Source organism: Neoarthrinium moseri (genome assembly GCF_022829205.1).
Source record: "Neoarthrinium moseri strain CBS 164.80 chromosome Unknown scaffold135_Wmoseri_CBS_16480, whole genome shotgun sequence".
Classification (NCBI taxonomy): domain Eukaryota; kingdom Fungi; phylum Ascomycota; class Sordariomycetes; order Amphisphaeriales; family Apiosporaceae; genus Neoarthrinium; species Neoarthrinium moseri.
In genome coordinates, this window is record NW_026055249.1 from 1 (window position 1) to 22389 (window position 22389).

Here is a 22389-nt window from a genome sequence, read left to right on the forward strand (position 1 = left end):
CATTCGAACGGCAAGCCATGGCGGCGCGCTCGCTGACTCGTCCGGGTCCTCCAGCCCCCCAGTCGGAAACTCTGACCTGCCCGGTCTGTCTCATATCAGAAACTTACCCAGAGGAACTGATGACGCTTCCCTGTGGGCATGCTGGCCACCCGCGCTGCTTTAGTGAGTGGTTCTCATACTCACACAATAAAGACTGCCCGATGTGTCGAAGAGAACTCCGATACGCACAATGCGGTCACCACCTACGGATAGTCGACCTTCGTCCCGGCATGATCATGGATCCTTCAGAACTTTCTCGCGAGTGCCATTCATGCCTAGCTATCCGATACCTGCATCAAGAGGATACAGTTCCCTCGGCCGAGGACATCGACCGTCTTTGCGTAGTTCTCAGTGCAGCCGAGGAGCAGTCACGGCACCGCTCAGGTCCACGGAGGGAACAAATCAGTGCGGCTTACGTTTTCAGAGACTTGAGGAGAATCGTGGAGGGCTTTAAGGGGGAAACTCCCATGGGATTTGAGCATCTAAAGGGTCAGTTCATCCAAGACAAGCCTAGCTCGACGAGGCAAGGCGAAACCCCTACTCGTGCCGACTTCGGCGAGGCAACCACTATGGTCGAAGCTGAAGCACACGAGCTTAGGACCAGGGAGCTGATCAGAGTATGTTCCGGGGTAGAAAGAATGTGCACATATGGATTTCTCGCCGTCGGTATCGCATGGGTGGGACTTGTGGGTAATATGCTATTATTTCCATGACGGGCAACTTCCTATAGTGCGTCAATGCGCTGCTGAGTGTACCTTGGTAATCGTGCGTCTACAATCCGATACGATAATGAGATTCGGTATTATATTAGCTAACAATGTGCCAGACATCTAATGGTTAAATGGCTGACTGGCTAAGGTTTCAAACCCGAGTTGCGCCCGCATCTGCCCAGAGTTACAGTGCACGAAACGACACTTAGCCAACTCTTCCTCTATACGGTCTCCCATTTCGTATTAAATACAATAAGCATTGGATTAAGCGGTGGGTCTAATCGGATCCCACTGGAATAATAGGAAAATAGATGTTGGGATACATTGGAATAGGCGGTGGGTCTCATCGGATCCCACTGGAATGATAGGGAAAATAATCATTGGAATACATTGGAATAAGGAGTGAGTCTCGCTCGATCCTACTAGAACGTTGCCCGAATACCTGTTGAACCCATGCGCTATTCGGTTCGACTTCGCCCTCGCACCGGGAATTCGGGACGGCGGATCAGATTTCACTCCTTCCCCTTCGGCGATTTTGGAAGCACCTAGATACTATACCTCGCTGCTTGCCCCTAGGGATTGGGGCTCGCCAACTTGTAGTAGAGGATGGAGTTGAAGGATACACTGTCACTGTGGTACCATATCAGGGAGTAAAGTCATGGCTACGTCACCGTAGCGTATGGAACACTCGTTCCCTCCCGCTTCCCGCTGCACGCGATCACCAAGCCTCTGGTCTGGTATGTCGTCTAAGTATTTACAACTGCATTAGTACTTATGACATAGTTGAAACTGTTACGGACTGGCTAGTGCAGGTGGTTGCTGTGGTGGGGGACGAGGTGTGGTCCACCCCATCTGTATATAGCAAACGCCACAGCTGTGGAGGGAGCTCTTCTTTCCTCTCCGTCCCAGCTTCAGGGTTTTGCAATACCACAGGATTTGTGGCAGAGTCTTGATTCACATGTGATACCGTAACAGAAGCCAGGTCATTTCAGTTTCTTTCATAGCACGAGATTGTAGAGTGGGTCCCCTGAAGAAGCGTTTAAGCCATATCTGAGTAGAATGTGGCTTGTCGTGGCGCCAATGTGGCCGTAAACCTTAAAAACACGCCAATGCATCCCAATCAGGCAAGGCGAAGACTGATCATGACGGGGTATAGAAAGAATGTTGGTATCTCACCCACCTATTGCAACCAGTTACGCGATTGTACATCTACGCAACCTATGTGGCCTTGCGACATCCACTAATGTTTGGCTTTTTTGGCATAGTTAGAGCGCTGGCTACTAAGGACTTGTAGCCTGTTCTCCGATATATCCGCGCTGCAAGAACGGCATGCCGTTCACTATTACTGAACAGAAGACAGCAATCTATATTGCTCACCTGTTTGTTTGTTTTAACATCGGCAATTGTTGTATTAGACCAAAGTGTAACGAATACCCCACCGCTGTTGAATGATTCTGAATAAACTCGAGCGATATTGTTAGGCACACTCGAGACGTCTGGAGTACCACCTTCCAGTAGTCGTGTACCTGTGTACCATGATATTACACATTGCTCAGTTTCGAGGACAGGGCAGCGAATAAGGACAACACTGTGATGCTTTCGCCCACGCTCCGCTGCTACGCCTCGGCTAAGAAGCCCTTCCGCAGTGGTGATTTGGCTCTAACACATATACATCCATAAGTCGTCAAGGAAAGCCCAGGGTCCGTCCTCTGGTGTTCTCACGTTTCCTAAGCTCGGCTCAACATCGGGATCTTGCCTGTGCAATGTGGAACTCGGCAAAATCCTGCGGAAATTGCCCGCAGCGCCAAGAAACGCTAATATGCGTCATATACCTGCATAATCTGCCATTTCTCAACAGCGAATCATCTCTGAATCGTTCTGAACACATCCTCCATGTCGCAATTGGCTAGCGAGTCTGACTGTTAGGTCGTTAGACGGTCTCAGCCGATCATCACCGAGCAATCAGGAGGTTCCTGGTTCGAGCCCAGGTGGGGGAGTGTATATTCAATTTTTGCTGCTCCGCAGTTTTTTCTGCCAAATCTGAGGACGTGGCCGTGTTCTACGTATTCTGAAGATCCCTTTTGCCAAGTTTGATCCCATTACGATTGTTATCCGTGGAGATATTGTGATTATGCTGACGGGGTGGTAGCCATTTACACTATACTTATCCTAGATGGTCTCTGGGCACCTCTAAACTTTTCAACAGCGTCTGGCAGCATGGATTGTGTAAACATTGACCTTTTTGGGAAGATACTCATGACATTATTATGGAGTTTGCGACTCAAATGGGGGAATAGGACCTGGGGCGGATTTTGATCCATACCTATCCCGTGGCGTTGCTGACCCTACTCAGTCGCGGCGATTGCAATCTGATTGTGAACTTCGACTGCACCTCCAAGACTGGCAGTGTACCATACGGCATACGACATTGAATATGGAACACTTATCCATGGCATGCATACCTTGCTCTTGACTTAGTATTTGCCATTTTGTGCAGAAGATAGGGATGCATCATCTGGATCGCTGGTGCACTTTTCTTTGCTACGAACATAGGTCAAGCGGTAGTGGCTTGTCCGGCCGTTCATGTATACGGTAGCAGGAGGTATGGTATGTTGTTCCTACTGGTATATTATGAAGGTCACGGGCAACTTTTTCGACATGCAAGTGGTACAGGATATTGACTCCCGCTTGCCCTGCGCATAGCTACTAACACGCCACGGAGTGGCTGACGGCGCCACAGGGCCTCCTACAAACCCTCTCTCCTCAGCCCTTCAAACGGGCAGGGAGATTCTGCATCTCATTATTTACTACTCAATGCAACCAGGCTGTATCAGCTCCTTTGGGATACCGTCCAACGGTTTCGTACGCTGGGCAGCCATCGAGCATCGGGGCAGGCAGAAACATCGTGATGATGTGCACCGTGAACCAGTCTGTCTTGTACCGTCTTGTATTGTTATGTCCAAGTGAAATAGGGCTCCTGTGCCAGGAGAATGAAGCTATAAACAACCGATGCGAACTTGAACAGTATGCTGCACTTCAGGGGGTATATCATGGTGAAATAGAATGCAGTGTCGAGCCTCAAAAGGCTTCCTTGGGGTGGAGGCAACGTCAAAACGTGCCCCCTCCCTATTCCCTCAACGTGTCTGTTTTTGAACGTTTGCTCAAACCTTCCATATCAAATGCGACCACCAAGAAAACAATGTCCGAGAACTCCTGTGGGCCCCAGCTTGCCCACTCAATCCATGAAGGAGAAAAGTCAATGCCTGGGTTGGGTAAACTTCAACTCACGTCGCAGCGCGGCTCTCCTTCTCCTTGGCCAGCTCGGCCGCGATCTCTTCTCGCACTTGGCGGCACCACTTCCAGATGGCCTCCTCAAACTCAACCCAGACCTGCGGGCTGCTGTTGTACACCACCCCGAGCACGTCGACCTTGAGCCCCACCTCCCATCGCAGCTCAGCCGCCTTGATCCAGTAGCGTAGGTTATCCGCGCTTCGGTACGGCTTCTGCGTGTCGGTATGGAAGGACCCGATCGCCCCGAAGCGCCTGCACGACTTCCTCACGGCCGCGTTGTGGAGCTTCACCAGCCGGAGGCCGTTCTGCATGCTCTCCAGAAAGGGCGTTGGCACCTCGGCGGCCTGATCGACCGGGGTCCAGGCCGGCAGCGGCTCCGCCTCGCCGTCCATCGACGACAGGAAGGCCATCTCGCGCTCGATCTCGCGACCCGTCCAGTCGCCCTTGAGCCAGGTCCAGCCTTCCCTCTCGGCGCGGTCCGCCTCGTCCATCTCCTGTTCCTTCCGGAGCATCGTGCGGATGCTCTCGATCCAGGACCCCATGGTTTCTTGCTCCTCCTCGCGCATGCCCCCCGCAAAGTTCCTCGTCGCCATGTGCTTCAGGACCTCCATCACGCCCAGGAGCTCGGACCGAATCACTTTCTCCGACCGGATGCTGTCGAGACGCTCTGGGTGATCGTGAGATGTGTAGTAGACCTTGGCGGCGCGGATGGCCAGCGTCATAACGTCGAGGATCTGCATCCCCTGGACCTCATACCAGCCTTGGCCAGGCTTAGGTGATCGTTCCGGTGTCGAGGTTCCCGACCCCGTGGATGGAGGCTTCGTTGCCTTTGCCTCGTGCATGACCTTTGTTGCCGAGTCCAGAGCGCCCGTCAGTTCCGACTTGAGCTCGGCGCTGGTCGGCGGCTTGGGAACCACCTTCTCTCTATGCTTGTAGGTACTGGTCGTCGGCGGGAGAACGTCCGGGTCGACCTCGTACTCTTCGTCCGAGTAGAAGCCTCCCTGATCGTCCATGGGCGACTCGGCGAGCTGATCGTACTGTGCAGCAGAATCAGGGCTGGCACCCAGGGATGTGTGTGGTGATTCCGGGTCGGAACCAGGGGCCCTGGGGCTCAGGAGAGACGAGGTGTCCAGCTGGGAAAAGTCGATGGTGGCCCTGGGGTTTCGTTTCCGCGAAAGCTGTGCTCCCTTGCCGTCCAACAGTCCGGTTCTAGCGAAGTAGTACTGAAGATGTGCAATGCTTCCTAGGCTCAAGACGCTGTCCCTGTGTTTCGCGCTTGCTGCAAAATCCGTGCCCTCGGGTCTTGTGAAGCCCCGTCGCTTCGCCGGCCGCTCCCCGAAGTTGCCCGTCGAGTGGCGATAGTTGCCGAAGCTGACGTCCGACCGCCGGGACTGGTAGCTGGCCGAGGACTGGCGGGAGTAGGCCTCGCTGCCCAGCGAGTCCCGGAGCGAGCCATCCGTGCTGGAGCCATGGGAGACGGATGACGTCGCCGATGGCCAGCGATCTACCCTCAGGTTGGATCCCAGCGCCGCCGAGGGTGCGGTCTCGGGAGAGGGCGAGCCGCGACGAATCACGGGAGGGTCCTCGCAGGCTGTATTCGCAGCCATGTTGGGGATGTGCCGACCCGAAAGCGTAGTATGAGGCCTAGTGCTGGTCTGGGGGGTTGGAACAAGGACGGGTAGCTGAAGATCCCAGATGCACCGGGTCGAATCGAGGGGAGCAACTGCTACTGAGTTACTACCTAGGTAGGTCGTGATGGGAGGCGCGGGTCGGGAAGACAGGTATCTGCAAGAATGAGGGACAGCGATGAGCCTGACGGGGCTTGGGGGGATATTGTCGAAGCTGTCGTCCAAGTTAGGCGCAGGAGCCTGGGATCAGACGTGTGGGCCGTCGGCGAGGCGAAAGAGCAGCGGGCGATATTATGCCAACGGATATGCCAACAGGACCGGGCATCCAGCGTGTGAGACGAGCATCAAGTAACTACATAATCAACTTATCAGGGGCCATTCGTTAAGTGACCGGATGACAAGGGGTCCGCTGCGGTGGTTCGCGTCGTTCCGAGCGGGTGGGGACGCGTGAAATGGCAGTGATTTGGGTCGGATTCCCAATCTCACCCCTCCCCTCCCGCGACAGTCGTCGACGAGCGTGGAACTCTCCTGAGGCCTGCCGAGTCTGCGACTGGAGCAGGCAGCTGACTACCTATGTCTGCCATGCTTCTCTTCCGTACTATCTACAGCACGGATTCGAGATGCTTCCGACGTTGCGACGACCCTCCCCCCGAAGGGAGGCCGAGAGGATAAGGAGCCGTGACCGGCGGTGGCTTTAGCACGGAGCCACGAAAGTCAACAAACGGCCCATTTCATAGGCGTGCACGCAATGTTTGGGTCAACTGCCCCGGCAACAAGATTTGCCAGCATTCCACTCTTATTAATGAGGCAACCTGGCCTGGCGACAAGGTGGAGAGCAATCCACTTGAAACAAAGGTCTGCTGGCTGCACAGCGTTCCCCAGGCCTGGAGGCTCCAACCAACATCCTGCGAACCGTTTGAAGAGCGAAGCCGCGTGTCTGGTCGATCTGCTTGTTGAATGAGTGCAGCTCCAGCGTCTGATGGTCAAGGGGTTGGCCTACTAACCGGATACTGGTGCTATGTAAGTGCCAGACGCACGGGTTATTGACCCCACGTCTGCTGCCATTGGCTGGAAACGGCGCACCGAGGGGAAGGGTCACCCAAAGTTGTTTTAGCTCGGGAGCTAAGGACGAGGAGCTTGGGACCTTGGGTTTCGCTTTGATACAGTACCAAATCTACTCCGTACCCAAGTTAGTTATCAACCTGTCGCTTCATGTACCGTGATACAGTACGCAACTACATGGAGCACTGTAGGCAGCATAGACCCACGAGCGATACAGTGGATCTGCTCCGCACCGTGTTGAGGAGTATTCTAGCCCAGCATCAGGTAACCGCATAGTTGTGCTTCGATGCTCTTTAACGTTGGCAACCTTTTGAACGCAACCAGGCAAGTTAGTTGGCGTCTGCCTTTTTTCATTTGTACCATCTCAAGAGGCTGACTAGGATGGCTCGGAACAGCCTAAAAGCTCGACAGAGTACCTTCGGCCGCTTGCATAGTTGTTTTGGTTCTTCTAACGACAGCTTGAAACGCGCAGCTTCTCTCTCTCTCTCTCTTTCTCCCATTCTCTCTTTGTGGGTGTGTGGGGAAATAACACATGGGCCTCACTGTTCTGCGTCATGTGTATGTTGGAGCTACCTACGATTTGCGTAGGCTGCTTCCTGATATTAAAGCATCGTGGTTGGTACCAGCAGAGACACAATAATCCCGATCAACGCTGGGCCGCGGGCTGCGGTTATGCACATGCAGGTACTGTGAATGCATGCAAAGAGAATGTCTCCCATAGTACTACCTGTATGTATAGTAGGCCATAATCCTTGTCGGCCTGCAGCCAAAGTTTCCACGTAGGAGGTGGTAACAACCTCATTTTGGGGGGGAGGAGCGGTATGGAGTCCCTGTTTGCTTGTGTAGGTTTGACTGGCCCAGGAGAAGAGTGATAAGAGGGGCCAAATGTTGCATTCTCTGAAGAAAGACCTGGCAGATCACCTGCCTTGCCCAGCTTCAAATTGACTTACAGCTTCGTCCTGTCACACTTGTCTGACTGGGGAAAAGCACGGGCGTCAGGTACATCCGGCAGGCCTGGGCGGTCTTTGCTTCTATGGGGGAGAGTTTCAATGACCCAAACTTTGAGGCTTCGACTAGATCATCTTTAGGACAAGCGCCCGCCATCAGTGCTGTCAAAGTTGCAACTGCAGAACGGACTTTTGGACGGCCAGACCGCGGAACCAATAGCCTTGTCCCGTAATAAGGGACGATCGTCGTACCGTGGGATATTGAGCAAGCCACGCGAAGGACCCTTAGGGGGGAACACGGCACTGGTCGTCATTCTTCGATGGATACAATACCCAGGTCACTTAGTACGTACCGTATCTTGCCAGAGCTTGAACAAGGCCCTGGGGGATCGTGGAGTCTGGGAGAACCAATAAATAGCAAATGAAACGAAGCGAATAACCTCCCGGTGCATGGCCGTTCGTTCTCTTCAAGAGGTACCGTGGTCCTGCAGTCCGTTGTTCGTCCGCCCTCCTTTGGCGTCAATCTTCTCTTTTGTGCGCGAATGCCTGAACCAATGCCTTCCACTAAAAGATGCGGTTGCTTTTCGCCCCGAGTCAAAGTAGTGTACAAGAAATAGCCGTGTGAAACTGCTTTGGGCTGGAGGAGTCGCCAATCCGAGAAGGAAGGAGGGAGAATCTACTTTTTCCTTCGACGTCGCTTTTTCTTCCTGTTCACTTCCGACACTCTTCTCTTGACATCCCGATTGCCGACCATCCACCACTTTGCCAGCGTCCGATCTGCGCGAGACCCCTACCTTGAGCTGGCTTTGGAGGAAATAAACTCGAGAGTGACACGTTCGAGGGCGCATCCAACCCCGGCACCTGTTCCGACCAGGCGGCCTGCAGGCTACACACAGTAACTACCTAGGTAACTAGCTCTGCGACAAAGCAGCGTGCCTTGGTTGCATCGAACCCCCCGGCCTCTGCACGTCGCGTCCAACGTCGCCCGCGGACAGGAAAACACGGAAAACGGGGCCAGATACGTATGTAGACAGACGGACAGACGGACAGACATTCTGGCCTCGTACACCCACCCACCCATCCGTGATCCCACAGACCAGCGCGGGCACCGGCAGTCAAGAACTACGTACTTTACCCCCCAAAAAAAGAGAAGAAAAAAAGATAAAGCAGGCCGACGAACCCGCGCTGCCCAGTACCGTTGCCGAGGGTGGGCCTGCCTGCTCGTTGTGCTGGCTGGCGCGATTGCCACAGCGGGCAGCTCTGTCGACCACATACATCCTCGCCCTGGAGCCATCCTGCTCGGCCGCCAACTGCGATAGGTTCGCCCCAATCCTGCACCACAAGGGGCCCAATTAAGGCCTGCCGCTGCGCGTCGACGAACCCATTCCATCCCCACCAGACCGGCAACAGGCCAGCAGGGACTGGACATCGATCGTCAAGAGCTGCCTGCCTCGCTCGCTCAATCACCACGTCCAGTCCAGGCCCAGGGAACAGGCAGTGGGATCGCGACCCAGGTCCCAAGTCCCCAAGTTCAAGTCCAACGCCGTTGCGCTCCTCCTTGCTATTGATCGCCAGCCAGTCCGGTTCGCGCGAGGTTAAATGACCGGGCCACCTGTCACCGTGGAACCGGCTACGCCAGCTCAACATCGCTACGAGAGTAATAGTAATATTTCCTGCATGCACCGCGCTCCAGATCAGGACAACGATCCCAAAGAGACACACCACCACGATGCTGATGTCCGCCCACGCCCGCCGCCCACCATCCTAACCTTTTCTGACGTTCCCGGCGACCTTTCCCAGCTCGGTCCCATCCAACCGCAACCCGGCATCGAGACCAACAACAGCTCCGTGCTCCCGCCCGTCCGCTCGACCTCACGTCACCACCCACGCAAACCCTCCCCCGGCCTCGCCGCGCGCCTCAAGGCTCTAGGATTCGGCGGCACGTCCCGACAGCCGTCCGCCCCGGCCACCATCGCCCATGAGCACATCGGTCGGCTGCCCGAGGACCAGCTTCGACTGATCGACGAGAAGCACCAGGCCAACAGCTCCCTAGGGGAACCGCTCGAACGCCGCGGTCGCCCGTGGAAGGGTGCTGGCGCCCCTCTGCAGTTGCTGCGATCCAAGACGAGCCGCAGTAGTCTCAAGTCATTGAAGAAGGAAGAAGACGACGACAACAACAGCACCAAAGACGACTCCGGCGCCGCGCGCGCCCCGAGACACGATCTTCTTCCCGAGATCACCACGGCGCTACCTCTGGAGATGGATACCAATAAGTACCGGCTGCCCGACCACACCAACGGCAACGGCACCAAGGCACTATCAGATACGCGACGAGAGCACATAGAACGGGATTCGCGCATCCTGGAGCAGGAGAACCAGGCCCCGCCCCCCTTGCCGAAAGATACACCACCCGGCGGCACGGCATCGTCCGAGTTCAACCCCGATGTCTCCTATTTCAATCCTCTCGGCCTCCAACGGCCCGGCTCCATCTACACAATCTCGAGGCTCTCCTTCGCCAACCAACTTGCCCAACTCACATCGCTACAGCTCCCTGATGCAGAGACACTGTCAGGCAAGATCTCGGCAATTCCTACCGCGCAAGCCGCCGCAAAGGCCCTGATCAACGCCGCCGATCAAATACGCATGTGGATATCCAAAGCCACCGAGGTTATTGGCGGCCTGGACAGCGATGGCGATGTGGAATGGGCTGCCGCCGGAGGCCGGGAGGGCTACGAGGAGGTGGAAAACGCCATTATAAGGTTCGAGGAGCTCATCAACGTTTATGTTGGCGCCATTGAGGAGCTCCAAAACCGGACCGATATTGCCAGCGTGACAAGCGAGGATTTGCAGCAGGCCGTGACCCAGATGGAATCCATTCTGGAAGAGTGGGCAAGTATCCGGTCTACCCTCAAAATCGCGAAAGGCCAAATCGAGATTGCTATGGAATGGGAGGAGTTGTGGAACACCGTGCTGGGCGAAATCCAGAATGAGTTGGATGATCTCTGTCGGCTCGTCTTTGAGATGGAGGAGCGACGCCATAAGTCTTTGATTGCGGCGGTGAACGGCGATGGTGTCGACATTGGAGACCTAGAGACCATAGTCGAGGAAACGCCACCCACCGTTGCCCGGAACAATCGCGTCAGCCTACCAGCCTATCCCATGAGTCCAACCTCGCCGGCAGGGCCAAGCTTGACGCAGGATGATTCGAGTCTTCTGGCTTTGTTTGCTAGGATGCAGCCGCTGAGGGCTTCGTTGGATTTTCTCCCCATGAGGCTCTCGGTGTTTGAGGCTAGGGCGCAAGACGCATTTCCCTCGGCCGGCGAGGAGCTTGACGAAAGACGCACCTTTCTCGAGGAGACTTACAAGAAGTTGGAGCGGGATGCTGAATCACTAAGGAAGGAGCTTGGCGAAGACAGATGGGTTCTGGTGTTCCGTGGTGCCGGCCGTCAGGCGCAGAAGATGGTCGAGTCTGTCGAACGAACGGTGGCGAAACTACGCGAGGCTCTGGATTCCGGAATGCACCTAACAAATCCGGCTCATCTCAGCAAGAAGATCGAGAGTTATGAGGCAAAGAAAATGCACTACGGGCCGGCGATTGAACGAGTTCTGTCCATTATCGAAAAGGGTGTCAAGGATCGTCTCACCCTCAACGGCGAAATTTTAAGGCTGCACACCGAAATGCAGTCCAAGTGGAAAGACGTGAAAAACCAGATGCGAGATCTGGATGAAACCCTGGAAGAGGTACAATCCGACGGGAAGGGACAAACGTTGAGAGATTCCATCTCGAGCATGTTGTCTAATGACCGGTCGACGGTTGCGAGTGGCCACGAGACCCCCGGAAGCTCGCCTCCATCCTCGGTGGTCATGTCAAGCTTGGGCCTGGAGCCTGTCACTCCATTGGCAAACAAGAAGTCTCGGGCCACCAATTCTGGAAGCCATCTTCCTCTGCCCTCTAATTCACGAAGGAGCCTGGCACCGCAGTCGCAGGTTGCCAGGAAACCGCTTGGGTCTCGCTTGTCAACCTACTCCGGTTCTCCTAGCTCGTCAACTCCGGCACGTAGTGCATCTGCGACGCCGCTGGGTACTCGAACGCCCCGTTCTGTTTCCAATCTGGTGGATAACCGCCCTCGCTGGAACGGGTCCGTGAACGCGAAAGACTCCGACTTGGGGCACCACTTCAAGCCCCTGAGCCTAACCACACCAAGCCCGTACTCGAAGAGGAGTCCCACACCGGTTCGATCCACCTCATCACTCACGCCCAGCTCCAACACCAAGATACCCACACTACGTAGCCCGCTCGGCCGTGCAGGTTCCGCCTCGCCAATGCCTGAGGAAACACCACCAAGAACAAACACATCCCGGCTATCGTTCCGTGATCGCCTTGCCGAGCGCATGGCTTCGCCTGGTCCCTACTCTCAACAATCGTTGATGAAGCCGCGGCTGGCGTCTCAAGCGTCAATGTCCTCCTTGACCAACAACCGCCGCGCCTCTCTGCAGCCACCTAGACCGCAGGGCCAGGACGGCACCAAGCGATCGGTCAGTTCCATGGCCACCTCGAGACGAACGAGTCTGTTGCCTCAGCCAACGACAAGAACGGAGACCCCGACGGGCCGCCACAGCCCTCACGCCCTGGCAGGTGCACGAACAGCCATGCGGAGGCTGAGCAGTACTACAAGAGAGGATCCAAAGGACTCTAAGCCGCGCTGGCGGTTCTAATCGAGCTTCCTCGAGATGAAAGGACGTAAGGCATGGCGAACCATGGCACGGGCGACTTCCGGCGTTTTGTTCTTCCCCCAAGAATGGGAACAGGTCACTTTTCTTCGATTCGGACATCTCAGGCAGGACTGGGTTACCGTTACCTTGCATAAGACAGGCCTTTTTTTCTGTATTTGATACCTCCATAGTAAACTCCAACTGCTGTTGTAGATGGATAATCGGCGCGTTTGGGCCCTTGTGTGTAAGATATTGAGGCGGTGGAGGGGGCGAGGTTGATGTGGAAGCACCGGGCTTACTCGGCCCGAGGCTGACAAGAGCATGTCATATATAGATGAAAGGGGGTCAATAGCAGAATGACGAAATACTACTTGTTGTACATTTCAGTATAGTTATGCCCTATACTGCACTGCGGCGTTGCACTCCACAGAGTGTGACGCCGATATTGAGAGGTTTGGATCCAATACCATCTAGTACGGCTTGTTGATTCTTCATGATCACGTCTTGGTCTTTCACTTCTGCCGCTAGGACGACTCTTAGGCCAATTTTTTTTTTTCATTCATCCCATCTAGCCATGTTCGCCACACGAGAGGGTTGCAAAACACGCTCAAGATCTAGCTATATCGAGCAAACACGCTCAGAAACGCCTATGCCATGTCATGTCATGCCTTGCTATGCTTGATGCAGCTCTCTTGGAAGTCATTTATCCTCATTAAACGTGCCTTGCCTGACACGCCACCAGAAAGCCTTTCCACTCCTTCGCATTAATCATCTCAAACACCTTCGAACCATCTCGTGGCCTTAGTAAGGCATCGTGGGGATCGAGGCGCCACTTCGGCTGCCGCCACGACCCCCTCTTCCGCCGCGCTCCGCGGCGGTCGAGGCTATGGAGCCTCCGGAACGTGTCGAGCCCGTGGATGCACGCTTGGTCGACGCCTTCTTAGACACTCCGACGCCGGGCCTGCCCCTCTGGCTGCCCGAGGTCTTGCGGGCATATGGACGTCGGCGGCCACCTCGGACAAAGCTTTTGGCACCTCCACGGGTAGAGGAGCCTGACCGAGAACGGGGTGCAGATGCGGACGCGGATGTGGACGTTGCATTTTGTAGCCTGGCGAAGTTGGCATGCCATTGGCTGACCTCTGGAGGTTGCTGTTTTCCGTCGGTTTCGAAGTATCTCGAATCCTCGCCTTCGTCCTCGTCATCGTCGTCCATCTCAACGTCGTCCATTTCCTCATCTCCCGAGGAAACAAGATCAACGACGCTGTGTTCTGAGACATGGCGTCTCGCAATGTCCTGTGAAGCTCTCACTACATCTTCACCAAACATGTCTTCAAACTGCCGGTAGTGTTCCTTGATCTTGGGCAGGAACCTCTTGCCAAATTTCTTAACCTTTTCCGCGTCAATGCCTGGAATAGCTGCCATATCGTCCAAGGTGATCGTCCATCCTGCCACCATGGCACGCAGCTGTTGGCGTGTGAACACTGGCTTGCTGAGTGTGTTCTTGTGCTGGATATCTTCGGCAATCTTGACTGCTTCGTGCTCGAATGAAGCGATGATGACCTGGTGTACCTCGTTGAGATGTGCAAGCCCAGCGTCGTGCGTAATCGGCGGTCCCACTGGTCTCTTTTGTCGTTTTCGCCTAGAAATGGGCATTTCTTCAAAGTCATCATCGAAGGAATCGTCATCGACGACAAATGTGTCTTTCGCGTAGCCGTTATCATGTTTTTCATAAATCTCTTCGTCGGTGTCGTCGTCAACATGTGCGACAGCTTTCCCCTTCCCCTTCTTCACCTTCTTTGGCGGAGAGGACACGTTAGTAGAGGGAGGGAGCAACGACGTGTCAAGTCTGGTTTGCCTTGTCTCTTTCGTAGCCTTTGCTGCTTTCGTCTTGCGCTTGGAAGCGGCAGTTTGACTGTCACTACTCTTAACCTGCACAGTCAACATCAACTTCTTGCGTTGGCGTAGAAAAGGGTATGCGTTTGGCCCCAGCTGTATATTCGCGTCAGTGGAAAGTTTCAGAATGGGATGTGGCAAACTCACGAGGAAGTATTGAAATGCCATCTTCACTTTCTTGTTGAATATGTTTTCCTCAACGAGTGCCCCCTCTGCGGCCAGTCGGTCAATGACACGATGGATCTCGTGCTTGGGAATCTTCTTGGCAGTTCCAAAGTATTGATGAGTGTCCTCTTTCAGAGACTCATGGTACTTCTTAGGCTGCTGACCAAGCAGAACCTCCGTACATTGCACGAGGGTCATTTTCCTCTCTCTCTTGACTACTTCTAGAACAGCAATGGCAATGTCCGTGAAGTCTTTCATCTCGAAGACACCATTGGTTTTGCAGTTATCGCAGGTTGACTGGCAGTCGCTCTTCTCAAACGCCTCACCAAAGTAGCGGAGGATCTCAACACGCCGGCAGTCGCTTTGATTGTCGGCAAATGCATTGACTGCATTCAGCATATTTCTCTGTCGTTCCTTCTGTTGCTCGTTGCCATCTCCGTCGTTGATCATCTTGCGTAGTTGGGTGACATCTCCGTAGTTGTAGTACAGATAGCATTCGGATGGCAAGCCATCTCGACCAGCGCGCCCTGTTTCTTGATAATAACCCTCTAAACTCTTAGGAAGAGTTTGGTGTATGACAAAACGCACATCTGGCTTGTCTATACCCATGCCAAATGCGATTGTCGCGACGACAACCTTGATTTTCCCTTTTTGCCAAGCTTTCTGGATCTTGGCCTTCTCAACTGCTTCTACGCCGGCATGATAATGATGGGCAGCGATACCGTGTACCTGTAGCTTCTCGGCGGTAGACTCGGCGTTCTTTCGTGATAAGACGTAGACTATGCCGGTCAAACCCGAATACCGATCGTTGATCAACCTGGCGATTGTTTCCACGTTGCCCTTCTCCTTTCGCCGGACCTCATAGTAGAGGTTGGGACGGTTGAAACTCTGCGTGAACACCTCACACTCATCGATGCCGAGATTGTGCTTGATGTCCACAATCACGTTGAGCGTCGCAGTCGCGGTCAAGGCTATGACGGGGACATTCGGAAAATCGTAGCGGAATGCACCAAGTTCCTTATAATCCGGGCGGAAATCGTGGCCCCATTGGCTGACACAGTGCGCTTCATCGATCACGAGTCGAGCGAGTTTCTTGTGTTTATAAAGCGCGCTCAGGCCGCTTCGAAAGGCGGAACTCTTGTTGATCATTTCCGGTGTGACATAAAGAAGGTCAACGAACTGATCTGCTGCAGGGTTTTTGAGAAGATTAAGTATCTCCTTCTTGGCTTCTGGGGCGCACTCGCCGTTGAACGACACTGCCTGAATGTGCAAAGCCATGAGATGATCTACTTGATCCTGCATAAGACTTAGCAGCGGAGACACAACAATTGTTATGCCACGTGTCTTCCCACTCTTCACGACAGCAGGTAATTGATAGCAGAGAGATTTGCCGCCGCCCGTCGGCATGAGAACAAACGCGTCCTGACCAGCAAGCGTAGTGTTGATGGCTTCCAGTTGGTTGTGTCGAAACCCAGCCATTCTAAATCTTTCTTTGAGTGCTCTCTTCACATCGGCGGACCACGGAAACTTCATTAGCTCAGGAGGGAAATGGGCTCTCGTGGATGTGCTTGCAACTCTCTTCACTGCCTGTTGTTTCGCTGGTAGAGCATTCCCTGAGGTTTCTCCAAATACAGACCTGCCTGGTTTGCGCAACAAGCTCTCTGACGAGGATTGCTCGAGCTCCAGGCCCTCAGCAAGCTCAAGCATTTCTGCGTCATCACCATCATAGTCATCTTCACTCATGAAGGTCTCGGTAAGCTTTGGAGATCCCCGGATAGGACTTCTGCGGCCTCGGACGCTTGGCAACTTCGATGACGACTGTGGTTGATGGTGAGAGATCTCATATGATGGCTCCCCGTCAAAAAATTTGCCTTCCTCATCGAACTCATCGAACTCGTCAAACTCATCAAACCCACGGTCTGTTCGGGGCGCTGGCCAAGGCTGTGAGCGCTTCCCGGAAGGAAGAGCATGCTCATGAGCGGTGTATGCGCCTACAACCCTGGAACTAGGAGTGGCGGTTCCGGGTGCACCCCTTCCGGCAGCTTGCGGCAAGTGCGTGTCTTCAGTGGAACGGAAAGCCGAGGGTGTCAGGGCTTCAGAGTTGGCAGGAACTTGGGTCTGTAAGACGACTTGAGAAAAGGCGCCGGTACCTACAGTTGACTCTCTCGATAGACCATGCAAGTGTGCGATGCGGCTGGGCTGGGTGGCCTGGACAACCGAGTCACAATGGCTCGCACGACCAGGTGGCGGTTCTCGGTCCTCAAACATGCTTACATCGTTGATGCCGGCTTTGAGAAGAGCCATGATCAAGTCTGTTTCCTTCTTCGAGACATCCGCCCTTAGGCTGTCCATTCTGGCCTCTGACTCATCGGGGGTTGTTCCAGTCTGCTCGTAGGCTTCCATCATTTGCTCCGTGAGCATGTCTTTCTCAAGGACCAAGTCCTCATATGATTGGTGTTCATCAGATAGTGCATTCAAAGCAGTGTGTTGGCGAGTCAGCTGCTCCCTTTGTCGTTTCAGACTGTCTCTCTTTTCTGGCTGTCCTCCCGTAAGCGCGGCCCGAAACTCATCGCGATTCTGCTTCAGTTTCTCCTCCATCAGCGCCCGTCTCCTTTGCAGGATTGAAGGGCTGGACAAGAAGAGTTTGAGTATCGCAGTCTGGACATCATCGCCAGGGATTATGGCGGCCTGACTAGGCGCAGGCGGTTGAACGGTAGCAGCTGCAAAGTTGCTTGCTGCCTTGGAATCTTGGTGTATGACTGGCGGCCGCAAAGGCTGTGATATGTCATGCCGGGTTTTTGACGGCGTGTTATAAGCTATTATTGACGGAGACGTGCTCCGCACACGATTGGTCGTCGAGTCCTTGCGGCTTCCTCGGCTGCCCGTGGAGTGTATCGTCACGATAGAAGTGTTGTGCGTTGGGGGAGTTGCCCATTCTTCATCCGAATCCTGAATCACTTGACTATCACGGCGAGACCTTCTCGAAGGTCCAGCTCTGGGCTCAACGCTAGATCTGTCCTCGGCTTTCAAGGGTGAAGACTGCTTGCTTGGGCTGGGAGTGCGTTTGACAGAAAAGGGGCGAAACTCGGAAAGCTTTAGGGGCGTTTTGGTTGGCGAGCATTTGATCCTGGGTGATACCTCGTTGTGAATCACTTCACTAGGCATGGCTCGCTGGCTTGCCCGACTGGCGCGCGTGTTTTCCACCGCGAGGGCAGGCACAGCTTCCTCCCAAACATTCCGCAGTGCCATGCCATCCTTCCCAACTGTCTTCGGGGTCGTGTGGATGACTGATTCTGTCGAGGTGTCACCCACAATTTCGTAGATATCCGGAAACTCGTCTTCTTCTAGAGGTGCCGCCGCGGGATCCTCTGAGCGCCTGCTAATCTCGTTGCTCTTGCGCTTCTTCCCACGTCCTGCGGACATGGGCTCGGGGCGGCTCGCATGTTCTGGGGTCCATACTATGGCATCATCTCCAAAAGCGAATGCAGGATCTGAGGACAGGATATCGTCAGACCCCGTTAAGTCGACAGTCTCACAATGGGTATCTCTCGTCGAGATGGGCGTCTGAGGCTTCAACCGGTGGGTATTCCGTTGAGGGGACACCTTCCTGGCGGCTGATGTCGTCACCGCGGCTGCGGATGTTCTGAGCGAGGCCGAGTACGCCCTTTGGAGTCTGCCGCCGTGCGTATTGGAAGCCGGCGTGAGCAGTTGGTCCTGAGACTGCTGCTGGTGCACAAGTAGCGAACGCCTCTTCGACCCCGAGGCTGGCACCAGTCGTCCCATTTCCTCCAGGGTCTCGGATAGCACGCCGTCACCCAATTCCTTGTCGTGTGAACAATGGCGGCCGGCTGTTGCCGGGACATGTGAAGTGATGGGCCGTGACGGCGGCCTGGCCGGTTCGGCCAAGGTAGAAAGGGTCCTAGACAGCTCAAAGTCTCCAGCACTCGAGGTTGGCGGCAGCGCGGAGGCGGCTTGAGGATCAGTGTCCTGGGTCAGAGAGGCGGCAGGGTAATCGCAGGCGGCGGGCAGCAATGGCGCGTTTGGCGTGGACAAGGCGAGATTCGCCAGGAACCAAGATAGATGCTCGCCTAGGTTGTGGCGCGTCATGAAGCCGGCTTGGAACGCAGGTCGGTCCCCCGGCTAGCCCATGAGAGATGATGGCGGATTCCCGGCTGCGTGTCAAACAGGTGCATGGGCCGTCGTGACCGAAGGCTTCCTCCACGGTGTCGTCGTGTCTCGAGGTCGCGAACCAAGACAAGGTACGCCAGTGTGCAGTAGGTACACGCTATGGTAGTACAGCAGTACGCCGTCGACCCGGCCCCACCATGGAGACGCGCTCTGGTGGTGCCACGGTCACCAAGTCACGTGATCCGAGGCGAGCCGCCGAAAGATTACACAGCAGCTTTACGGTAGCTTTACCCACAGTAAAGAACCTGGGAGGCTGCTGCATTTGGAAATTAGTGCCGCCGGCCCGGGAATACGGGCGGCTGCCGGCTGCAGCTTGCGGCTCGGCTTGCAGCAAGTGCAGCTGGGGTATGTGCATCGTCAAGTCAAGCCTACACAACCCCGTTCAAGCGGTCCTGACGGCCGCGTCCCAGCATGTCTGGTCATCAACCCGCCGTTGCAGAACTACAGTGTTGGTCTTGGATGCGAACTTTTCACTCCTTTTCTTTTTTTCTCCCTCTTTAATACGTTTATTGTATGTTTTGTAAGATTACGTTCTCACCCTACATAGACTCCATTCTCGGTCATGACATGCGCGGGTCTATAACACAGGCGCTCTGGCGGGATCCTCTGGAGAATCCGGTCTTGACGTCGGCGCCGGCGTACATACCACAGCGGCTTCCACATCACTGTATTTTGGCTTGTCTGTGCCATTGAACAGGTACATCACTGTGACCAACAGTTTCCCACCCGCCGAGACGAAAATGGCCGGTGCGGAGCCTCCCGCCTTATATATACCAGCCCCGACAAGTGTGCCCAGGATCAGCGCAACCAGGAAGCTCACCCTCCGGTTCCGGGGCCGGTTCGTCCACGTGAACATGTGAGGATCGATCATCAAATCGACCCATGCAGCAGTGGCCATCGCCGTCGATATCTCGGGCAAAGCCAGGGACCGTGACTGCACGACCTGGCTTCCCGATGCAAATGCGAGCAAAGCGACAACCGTGACCGCTGCGGGCCCCTCCTTCTCTATCCCGTAGACGTGCTGTATTGTTGCAGCCGCGAAGACGAGGCATGACTGGAACAGGTTGCAGAACAGCAGCCACCATCTGCGTCTCGCACCGATCAGGTGGCTGAGCTGACCCGTGAGCCACCCGGCCCCCAAGAAGAACCCCAGCGCCGCCCCGATGTTGGCTGTGATGAACATGTCACCATCGAACTCGGGCAGTACGATGGCAAGCATGAGGAAAACCGTGTTTCCTGTTTGGTTGGATGCGAAGCAGTGGTAGTCGGGAAAGGAAATGGCATCTTGGATTCCAGTACAGCTAGACATGGAATATGGTTAGTATCTGACTTGTTGACAACTAGCAGCGCTCATAACCTCCAGCGTGGGCTTTAGTTGGGTTACCTACAAGGTCAGGAGGACAAGCTCGAACTCCGCAAAAATGGAGCTGCGGACATCCTCTTGTAAGTGATCACTGACCCTGGAGAGGGTCGATCGATGCGCTGGGGAAGAGTCCGAAGAAGGCAGAGCTTCTTTGGTTTTCTCCATTGCCTTGACTGTGGATATGGTTCACCGGGATGAACCTAAAGGATCGAGTTATGTAGAGCAGAGAGTATGTACGCTGTTTGGTTCCTTTATCAAGATGATAGTCTCGAAGGGCGATCGGGTCTATCGAGAGGATTGGGAACGTGCTACCACGGTGAACGAAAAGAAAGTAAGAAATCAAACTTCCCTTCTACAGTAAATCTTGCCTAGAGCTACCAACAAGAGACATTGCCGCCTCAACCTACCCGGTTTCCCACGACATGGACTGTACCGATCCAGTTGAAGCCGCTCGACCAGACGGCCGGGTCTCAGACCGACAACCGCAGGAGTAGACAACGTAGTAGGCCGTGTAGGTCTGAGATCCGGTCTAGCGTCTCGACTTGGCCACCATTGGAGCTGACTAGCTGACATTTTGCCCCGGAGCCAGAAAAACCCATACCTCTTTTTGTGGGTCCAACCACTGGGGTGTGCGATGCTCGGCGACATTCGTGACACAATCTCTACGAGGAGGAGTAGAAGTACTAGACGTGCTGCTGCTAGGGATGATGAAGCCGAATGTCCCAAGGCATCAAAATTCGGGAGGGCTGTCACGAGCGCCATCGGTCCTTGATGACGTAAATACATCAAGCCAATTTGTAGTGTCACAAGGCCCTGGGCGGTGATGCGGCCGGCAGGCCGGCTACCGAGTACCGAGTGGAGACAAACCGACTACCGCGCCCGGCCCGGCTGAGGCAATGGAGCAGAGAATTTTCCTCGTCGACTCATGCATGTGTAGCGATGGCTCAGCCAACAGTCAGGCCTTCGAGGCGGTGTGCGGGTTTCCCAATACCAGTTTGCTCTGCGAAAGCTCTCGTTGCAGCCCGCTGTATCAGGAGCTGAGACAACCACTCGAAGCCCGAACCAGCAACATCATGAATCTGTTTTGTTAATAGCAGTATGGCCCACATCTGCACAGAGTCTGACCTTTTCGTGCGATCGATTTGCGGATGCAGAGAAAATCTGCCCATCAAGTATGGTGTGACCCCGAGACGGGGCGTGGTCCAACCCTCGTCATATTTGACTTTGTTAGGGAACTTGTCGAAAAGGTTTGAATAGCTAACGGATGTGATAGCCAACATTTGTACGAGAAACGTGGCTATCCAGCTGTAGAACCAGGCGGCCCCGGATCTTATAGACACCGTAACGTACCCCAGGTCCTCTGGCTAGCCTCGAGAACTGTGGGGGTTATGTTAGGTAAAAAGAGTCATGAGCGCGGGTGAATGACCCTGGTTGTCCAGTGGCTGTAATGTGATTAAATGACAAGTTTCGCAATGTATCCAGGGATCCAAAGCCGTGGCTATTCTGGCTGTACAGGTATGGATGGTTCTTGAGTGGTCAATAGATTGATTGCACACTGTGGGCGAAGATGGCTCGCCCTACTCGGTATGCCGAAAGATCCCATGTCCCTTCAAACTTTGAGATGCAGTTATATTAGATGCGGTCGTCAGCCGGGCCCGAAATCTGCACTCAAGAGCGAACCAGCCCTTGCTTGGATGATATACCGGATGAGAAGGAGAGATACGAGTTATAGAAATGCTGTTGGGTATGCACCGAGGTGTGGACAACGGTGGTCCACTCAGCCCTACGCATGGATCTGAGCCGGTGAGGCTGGTAATTGGCGGTTTGTAGGCTGCGAGCATTGGCCTTACTTCGCCGCAATCATGATCTACTGCGATAGGGTTGAGTTTCCAGGGGTACCCGTGACACGGATTGTCTTGCAAATGTACCAAGCTTGGTTGGAACCAGACGGGAAACTTCATCTGTACGTGAGGCCTGCACACTGCCGAAGAAAATAGTCGCGGTTGCGTTTCCGAGATCTTGGGCCATGTGGGGGCACAATACAACGCCAGCCGTCCCTAGCGTGCGGTTCCTGATACGCAGGGTATTTTTGTGACAAATCGCGACAGCGAGGCCAACCTTAATCAGGTGACGACCTCAACGACGACCTCGAATACATTGATGCTTTGAAGGCCGGACACAGTGTTGAGTACGGCTGTCGCAGAATCCGCAACGCCGCGCCTCTCCACGAAGGCCAAGCCGCGAAGATGTCGCGCCGACTCTGTATCTACTCGAAGTAATGGTGTGCTGCACGCGCATGCCCTAATCCCCGGCCGGGCCTCGCACAACCACATACCGGTAGTTTGATCCGTCAGATCGTCCCTGAACAGCTGATCCGACAAAATCCTGGG

The 22389-nt window shown here is 54.7% G+C and overlaps 4 protein-coding genes across 4 annotated transcripts; 2 read left to right on the forward strand and 2 right to left on the reverse strand.

The window, feature by feature from the left end:
- Window positions 1–275: 275 nt before the first annotated feature.
- Window positions 276–880, forward strand: JN550_013737 (uncharacterized protein; the record flags this gene model as incomplete). The annotated part of the gene is made up of 2 exons (XM_049312358.1): window positions 276–656; window positions 866–880. The coding sequence occupies 2 exons, from the start codon at window positions 276–278 to the stop codon at window positions 878–880; spliced, it is 396 nt and encodes a 131-aa protein (XP_049164285.1).
- A 3153-nt stretch (window positions 881–4033) lies between these two features.
- Window positions 4034–5647, reverse strand: JN550_013738 (uncharacterized protein; the record flags this gene model as incomplete). The annotated part of the gene is made up of 1 exon (XM_049312359.1): window positions 4034–5647. The coding sequence occupies one exon, from the start codon at window positions 5645–5647 to the stop codon at window positions 4034–4036; it is 1614 nt and encodes a 537-aa protein (XP_049164286.1).
- A 3629-nt stretch (window positions 5648–9276) lies between these two features.
- Window positions 9277–12393, forward strand: JN550_013739 (uncharacterized protein; the record flags this gene model as incomplete). Its single annotated transcript, XM_049312360.1, has 1 exon — window positions 9277–12393. The coding sequence occupies one exon, from the start codon at window positions 9277–9279 to the stop codon at window positions 12391–12393; it is 3117 nt and encodes a 1038-aa protein (XP_049164287.1).
- A 798-nt stretch (window positions 12394–13191) lies between these two features.
- JN550_013740 (uncharacterized protein) lies at window positions 13192–20164 on the reverse strand (the record flags this gene model as incomplete). Its single annotated transcript, XM_049312361.1, has 5 exons — window positions 13192–14379; window positions 14431–18588; window positions 18872–18976; window positions 19283–19937; window positions 20025–20164. 5 exons carry the CDS (start codon window positions 20162–20164, stop codon window positions 13192–13194), a joined length of 6246 nt encoding a protein of 2081 aa, XP_049164288.1.
- Window positions 20165–22389: the final 2225 nt, after the last annotated feature.